The sequence below is a fragment of the Cynara cardunculus genome (genome assembly GCF_001531365.2).
Source record: "Cynara cardunculus var. scolymus isolate 2C chromosome LG 2, CcrdV1, whole genome shotgun sequence".
Lineage (NCBI taxonomy): Eukaryota > Viridiplantae > Streptophyta > Magnoliopsida > Asterales > Asteraceae > Cynara > Cynara cardunculus.
In genome coordinates this window covers 64,436,681-64,445,245 of record NC_037529.1, presented here as the reverse complement: position 1 = coordinate 64,445,245, position 8,565 = coordinate 64,436,681, and the positions used below count along the sequence as shown (strand labels likewise).

Below are 8,565 nucleotides of genomic sequence, written 5' to 3'. Positions count from 1 at the left end.
GTATCTATTATTTTCTAACATAAAACATTGGTTATAATTATTTAATTTTATTCATCTTCCATAAATATTTAAATCATAATAAATAAACTTTCATCATTTTCAAAAATATCTTGATTGATTGGTTTATATTCTATGATTTCTATTATATATATGTATATATATATATATATATATAGAGAGAGAGAGAGAGAGAGAGAGAATCATACATACACACATACCTCCACCCACACTTGTATGTGTTAGTGTTTGAATAATATTGTATAGCAAATTAAATTCAAATAAATTAATAAAATTGATACCAAATATATAGAGCTTATAAAAAATGATATCAAAACTGCAACAAAATCAATGAAATTTATAGAAAAATATGCTGAATTTCCAAATTTAGAAGCAAGATTACAAGACAGGAAAGCCAATTTATTTTGGCCTCAAATACATCAATCCACAAATCATACTACATTACTAGAAATTGAATGGTAATTAATAAACCTTATTTTTCCTGATAAAACATTAACCCTCGTATACCTAAACATTTGGTTTTGGTTCAAACCCTTCATCATAAACCGAGCTATTTGGTCTTGGTTCAAACTCTTCATCAAAAGTCTTCTTACCTCCGTCATCATAAACTGAGCTATTTGGTCTTGGTTCAAACTCTTCATCAAAAGTCTTCTTACCTCCATCATCATAAACCGAGCTATTTGGTCTTGGCTCAAACTCTTCTTCAAATGTCTTCTTACTTTTTATATATGCACTGTTATAATCAACCGAGATGTCTGACTTTGGCTCAAACGTCTTCTTACCTTTTAAACTTATACTATCATCATAGACTAAAACATTTGGTCGTGGCTCGAAATCTTTGTTGTTGTCACCTGGACTCACTTCATTGTCATTAACCGAAATATTAGGTCTTTGTTCAAATTCTTCGTGGAAGGACTTTCTGTCTGTTGCCTTCTCCGACACGTGACAATGTCTTTTCTTCATAGGGAGAGGTGTCGTTGAAGTGGCCCGTCGAACAAATGGATCTTGCCTAGCATCAACAGTAGTAGCAATCTGCTCAACAATATAAGAAAAATAAGAGGGTTGAGAAAAACAAGAATAAGACCATAATAGTGTTAGTGTTGTACCATAAATCTGATTATTCATAAATAAAACGATATTCTTTTACCACAATGATTAAAAAGAAAGCCAAGAAACGAAGTGGAGACTCCATCTTTTGATACTACTAATAGTAGACTGGCTTTGGAGGTTTTGATATGTGCAATAGAAGAGTGGTTCGTATTTATAGTACATTTGAGATGCTTCGTTATGATTGATATACGCACACAAAAAATCATTATGGTTCGTTTGGTTTGCATGATTGTTTTTGAGGGATTTGAATTTTACGGATGATTTGAAATAATTGGTATATAAAGTTTTACTGTTATTTTATAATATCACGGGTCTTATAAAAACAGGTTGATGCCATATAAAATCTAAGAATCCTTAATAAAAACCTTAAATATCTAGTTTTCTTAAATTTGAACCAATCTAAACGTGTATCACGTGTAGTTTCCATATACCCATAACTCATTACATTATTGAGAGTGTTTTGTCAGGAATGATGATATACCCTGGTGATATTTATGTATAAGAATGAAATAAATCTTAAAATAGACCGAATATAAAAAATATTACTGTTACATATTTTTGGTGTTTGTAATTAATTAAAGTAACATTCTACAACGTGTGTCAAGGACATATATACGTTTATGGTTTGTGACCTGAAAATGCAGTATGTAGGTCCGTAAGTAAATTAATGGGGAGGTGTTTGCTCTATAACTCTCGATGAAAATATTAATGTGTTTGGGACTTAGGCGAAAGATCGTGTGAGAAAAGGAGTTAAATTGAGAAGCGTGAGAAGAAATCTGGACCCTTGATCATCTTTAATCTCAAACTCACTCATGAATCGTGTTTAATATGAGGATTGATCCGGTGCATCTCATCATAATGTACATCAAATGATGGGAATCTTTTCTTATGCTTCTCACTTTAACTCTCATTCTCACTGAAGTCCAAGACATGGTAATTATTGGGTACCTTGTTGAGATATATATTGCCAACATATATATGCTAGGGACTCTTCATTTAGAAACTATCAAAATTCTACATACAAAGCAATATTAATCGTTCATTTATTCTAATAAACATATGATTTTATTTTGTTTCCTAGTTGATTAAAATTTTTACATTTTACACTTATATAATTAGTTATTTAATTACTTTATACCCCCTTACTTTTTCATTTTACACATTTATTATATTAACACTGGAAGGATACTCGCTCAATGCAGCGAGATAAATTTTTATTTTAGTGTTTAGTTTTTATTATTTGTCTCTATTGTTATAATACGATTTTTTGTGGTTTTGAGAAAGCGTTAATTTTTTATTTTTTGATGAAATATAAATTTGAAGATAGCATAAATTTTTTAAAAAAGAATTGATATTAGTATCAAATTAACAATTTTTTTTTTTGTATAACTTTTTTAATTCAATTTTTTATCATAATTTAATTTAGATTTAATAATAAAGTAATTTATTTTTTGGTTTAATAATATAACATTTTATAAAGCTGTTAGAACTCAATGATTATCYTAATTATATTTTAGATTTTCTATATTTAAAATAAATGTTTATTCTATATTTAATTATTTTTATCTGTAGTTAGTTACACGAATTCAAAATGGAGCTTTAATAAGTTATACTTACGTAAAATTACTTGTAATTTTAAACTTTAAGTAATATGATTTACTAAACAGTACTTCATGCATAAAATATGGTTTTTAAGAGTTTTTATCAAATGTTTTATAATATGGTATAAATATATAATCGTATTTTAACTAAAATAAATAAATAACTACGTTTTTTTTTTTTACAAATTAACCATAATAATCGTCTTATCAATACATTCAAGACGAGCCTAATATTGAATACTTTTTGGTTTTAATCATATTATTAAATATCATGAATACTTACGAATTATTTCAAAACTTACACTTTCTACCCTTATGGTTTTTTATTTAATCTGTAACTGTAAGAGGACAAAATGTAAGTATTAAAAAGAATTCCTAAGTATTTATAATATTAAATATTATAAGATTAAATCTAAAAATATTTAATATTAGCTCATTTTCAACGTATTAACCAGACGATTATAATGGTGTAATTTATAAAAAATAAACATGCTTTTTATGCATTCTAATTAATATACTACGATTATCCGTGTTAATATAATAAATATGTAAAATAAAAAATAAAAAAGTAAATAATATAAAGTAAATTAAATAACTAATTATAAAAATTTAAACTAAAAAATTCTAACAACCCATTTACACAGACTCATATTTAAATTATTTTTTTTCTCTTAAAAATAAACTTTACACAAAACATCTTTTTTTTTAATTTTTTCTTATAAAACTTTGACTATTTAAGAAAAAAAAAAAGGTTTTTAAAATGATTAAAAAAAAGTTAAATCATTTTAATAAATTAAATATATAATTTTTTCTAAGCAAATATATAGTAACTAGAAGGGTACTTGCGCAATGCAATAAAATAAAATCTCGATTTTAATGTTTAGTTTTTATTCTTTGTCTCTATCGATATAATACGATTTTATGTGGTTTTGAGAAAACGGTAATGTTTTTACTTTATTTAAAATATCAATTTGAAGATAACATAAAAATTTATAAAAAATAAATCAATAATAATATCAAATTAACTATTTAATAGTTCTCGWTTTTTTWGTGTAACTTCTYTAATTYACTTTTTTATTATAATTTAATTTAGATTTAATAACAAAGTAATTTATTTTTGGTTTAGTAATATAATTTTTTATAAAAATAATAATTAAACATTATGTTAGAATTCAATGATTATTTTAATTATATTTTAGATTTTTTATATATAAAATAGATGATTATCTTGTATTTGATTATGTTTATCAGCAGTTAGGGGCTGTTTGTTTCCCTCTTAATGGGGACATTAAGAGGGAGCCTCTTAATCGGTCAGAGGTTTGGAGTGTTTGGCACAAAATATGAAACCTCTTAATGGTTACATATACCTCTTAACCATTTTGTGTCAAACCCTTCACTCAACCATTCAGATCTAAATTTTTCCAGATTTGCCCTCTCTACACAGCATTCCTTCACATCGCCTCCCACCCCCCACGATCGCCATCTCCGGTCGCCATCTCCGGTCACCATCTCCGGTCGCCATCTCCGGTCACGATCGCCATCTCCGTCGCCATCTCCGGTCACCGTCGCCATCTCCGGTCACCGTCGCTCTCCCCGTCGTCTCATCCCATTTTTACAGACTCATCTCCCTCCTCCCCATCTTCTACCTTCTCACCATCTTTTCCCCTCCTCTCATCTGCCTTCACCATCCCGTCGCCACCTTATCCACCAAAATCACAGCCCACTTTATCCACCAAAATCACAGCCCACTTTACCCACCAAAATCACAGCCCACTTTACCCACCAAAATCCCTCGTTCAATTCATCGTCGTCGCTTCCCTTCCTTTCAAAATTAAACCCTAAAAAGAAATCGAGTGTACCTGTCGATCTCCTCACAAGACTTCTGGGAAATGGTGTCGTCTTTTGTTAACCATGGCAGTTCTTCTTCAAAGGGGGTATTAAATGATTCTAGGGTTGGATTAATGGAAGCCATTGAAGGGAGTTTGAATCAGAACCCATGTTTTTTTCCAGAGTTTTTAAGTATGAAAAAGATGATTTTGAAGATCAAGAAGAAGAAGGTGTTCATGAGGCTTCCCATGATTTGGATGAAGTTGAATCTAATACGAATAATGGGTTTTTGTTAGATGAGGGTTAAAATGGTAATTTATTGTCATTCAGAGAACAGTTACCAAACAACATTATTTTATTCAGCACTTAACCATTCTGACCCTCTTAACCATTCTGACTTCTTAACTATTTTGCACTAAATCATTCAGCAACTGCCAAACAGCCCCTTAGTTACACGAATTTAAAAATGGAACTTTAATAAGTTGTAGTTACACAAAATTACTTGTAATCTTAAATTTTAAGTAATATACATCAATAAACAATACTTCATGCATAAAAAATATTTTTTAATACTTTTTGTTAAATATTTTATAATATAATATAAATAATTTAAATTAACGTCATTTTTTAAGAAATATATTAAATCATATTTATCCTACATAAAAAAACATATAACTTTTTGGCTCGCGACAAGAAAAAAAATAATTGATGTCGGCTTCCAATCGCAATAATGAAAAACATATCTTTTTTTATAGAACAATGTATTTTTTTATTCCAAACCCAGATTCGAAATCCTATAATTAATATTTAAACTAAAAAATTAATTATTATTGTAATATATATATATATATATATATATATACACACACACACTAGAATGGTACTCTGACAATGCAGCGAGATACATATTTCTTTTAATATTTCGTTTTATTTTTTTGTCTTTTGATATAATATAGTTTATGTGGCTTTGAGAAAGATAATGTTTTTATTTTTAAATAAAAATAAATTTGAAAAAAATATATCGATATTAATATCAAATTAACTATTTAAAAGTTCTTGTTTTTTATATGATTTATTTAACTCATTTTTTATTATAATTTAATTTAGATCAAATAGTGAATTAATTTATTTTTGACTTAACAATAAATTTTTTATAAAGATAATGACTCTGTTAGAACTCGATAATTATCCTAATTATATTTTAGATTTTTATATTTTAAAATGAGATGTTTATCCTCTATTTGATTATGTTTATCCGCCGTTAGTTATACGAATTCAAACATTAACCTTTAATAAGTTGTACTTACTATTTATGCATAATTTACTTGTAATTTTGAATTTTAAGTAATATGCATCAATATACAGTACTTCATGCATAAAAAATGGTTTTTAAGAGTTTTTGTCAAATGCTTTATAATATAGTATATATATATATATATATATATATATATATATATATTTATTATACAATTGATTTTCCTATTAATTAGAAAATAGAAACATTATACAAAAATAAAAATGAAATTAGAGAAATGAATGATTCTGATTTCTATGAGGATTGTATTTAAACTTTATCAGTAAAACCGAAAGTGATACAAAACAGTTGGGCAAAATGAACAAAAGATGAACATTTGAACTCGGTTTGCAACCAACAAAAGGGGTCTAGATGTAACGGTTAGTCCAAGTGAAGGACTAACGACGTCATTATATGAAACTACAAGTCTAGAATGCCACTATGATGAAAAGTGAAGGACTTGATTGTATACATGCCAAACACGCTTGAATAACGAATAGAGTTGTGTAGGAGAAGGAGATGAGAAAATCACAGAAGCAGTTAAGACGGATTCTCAATCCCATATTTTGCTTATTAACAAGAAGTCACAAAAGCCAAAAACAGTCTTCAGTCTGGTCCGTCTATTCCGAACTAGTTGTAGCAAGAAAATCAAGTCTTTTGTGTGATTTTGGAAAAGCAAACACGATGCAAAAGTGACGTCAAAGCTCAAGAAGAAATTATCAAATTAAGGCGTGATTTTGATATAAAAACTTTGTTTTAGTGACGGGTAAATAGCATATGATGTTGGTTTAGTGTTTAAAATGTTAAGACAATCAAGATTGAGGTCGGAAGACTGTTAAATTGATTAAAGATAAAGAATATGATGTTAAATCAATTTTATAGTGTATTACGCATCAAAATAAATCATAATGTTAACTTCTATCGGTAAGCGTTTATCGGGTAAGCAATTGGGTAAACAACCTCTAAGTGTTTGTATGCAAAAAAAAGAAGAAAAGATGGACCAAAAACGAGTGATGTTTTGGAAAAAGCCATTAATGCATATATATCGTTTGCAGCACTACTAAAAGAACTTTTACCGACGGAGATTTTCATTCGAAATGGCTATTTCAACGGATTATGACAAAAACAATCCATGGAAATTTACTAGTCGAAATAAATTTCCTGATAAATTAACATTTTCGACGGAATCCAAAATATTTCGAAAATATATTGCGTCGAAAATCCGTCAGTAAACTATGGAAATCATTTGCAAATAAAAAAATGAATTCCATGGATATTTGATGGATCTACGACGGGAATTTTGCAACGACTTTACGACGAATGATTTCCACGGATTTTTTACTCTTACGATTTTCGACAGTTTTGACGGTGTGCACTGATGGATTTTCGACGATTACTCATTTATGTGTACGTACGTCGCAGGTCATGTATGCATGTATGGATATGTGTATGTCTGTACGTATATATGTGTATTTATGTAGCGAATATCGATCAAAATTTTCAGGATGACACTCTCTACGTTAAATATTTAGTATTTAAGTAAGATAGACATGATACTATTATCACAATATCCAAAGAATTATCAAATCTAATTCTTTCACACATATGACACCAATCACATACTTAAATACACACTTCATATTTTTTTTAAGGATAAAACCTTGAATAACAAATAAAGGACTGATTATTACTATAAACCAGAAGTTCAGCCACGACTTAAAGTCTTCATCAAACATTTTATTGTTGTTTAAACTTGCATTACTAATTATCATAAACCGAGACATTTGGTCTTGGTTCAAAGTCTTTGTCATGCGTCTTCTTGCCTTTTACACCAACACCATCGTCATAAGCAGTGACGCTTGGCCTTGGCTCAAATTCTTCGTCAAATGTCTTCTTACCTTTTAAACCTACACCATTGTCATAAACAGAGATGTTTGGCCTTGGCTCAAACTCTTCGTTAGATGTCTTCTTACCTTTTAAATCAACATCATTGTCATAAACGGAGACGTTTGGCCTTGGCTCAAACTCTTTGTCAAAGGTCTTCGTACCCTTTAAACTTACATCATTGTCATAAGCCGAGATGTTGGGCCTTGGCTCGAATTTTTCGTCAAACGTCTTTTTTCTTTCTGAACCTGCATCATTGTCATAAGCCGAGATGTTGGGCCTTGGCTCAAAGTCTTCCTTAAACGTCTTTTTTCTTTCTGAACCCGCGTCATTGTCATAAGCTGAGATGTTGGGCCTTGGCTCAAATTCTTCATCAAACGTCTTTCTTCTTTTTGAACTCGCATCATTGTCATAAGCTGAGATGTTGGGCCTTGGCTCAAAGTCTTCCTCAAACATCTTCTTATCTTTTAAAGAAGCACCATCATCATAAACCGAGATGTTTGGCCTTGGTTCAAAATCGTTGCTTGAACTATCTTGATTCACATCATTATCATCAACTGAAATATCAGGCCTTGTTTTGAATTCTTCGTTGGAGGACTTTCTATGGCTTCTTGTCTCCGCCAACGTGTGACAATCACTTTTCTTGGTGGGAAGAGGTGACGATGAAGTACCCCTTCGAACAAATGCGTCCTCCCAATATACTTTAGGATTTGGCCTGGCATCTATCGTTATAACAATCTGTTCAAAACAAACACAATATAATAGGTGAGATTACAAAAACAAGTTATGACTAATAACATATAGTTCGTAAATATAATTCTCTCTCTCTCT

The 8,565-nt window shown here is 29.5% G+C and overlaps 2 protein-coding genes across 2 annotated transcripts in view; both read right to left on the bottom strand.

Moving 5' to 3' along the window:
- Window positions 1-354: 354 nt before the first annotated feature.
- Window positions 355-1,253, bottom strand: LOC112507777 (organ-specific protein S2-like). Its single transcript, XM_025112488.1, has 2 exons — window positions 1,166-1,253; window positions 355-1,050 (listed from the first exon to the last, which is right to left on the bottom strand). Exons 1-2 carry the CDS (start codon window positions 1,208-1,210, stop codon window positions 526-528), a joined length of 570 nt encoding a protein of 189 aa, XP_024968256.1. The 5' UTR covers window positions 1,211-1,253; the 3' UTR covers window positions 355-525.
- A 6,169-nt stretch (window positions 1,254-7,422) lies between these two features.
- Window positions 7,423-8,565, bottom strand: part of LOC112507215 (organ-specific protein S2-like) — a 3,003-nt gene continuing 1,860 nt past the window's right edge. Inside the window, exon 2 of the mRNA XM_025111685.1 lies at window positions 7,423-8,472. Within this exon, the coding sequence (XP_024967453.1) occupies window positions 7,612-8,472 (861 nt within the window). The 3' untranslated portion in view covers window positions 7,423-7,611. The remainder of the gene's footprint in view (window positions 8,473-8,565) is intronic.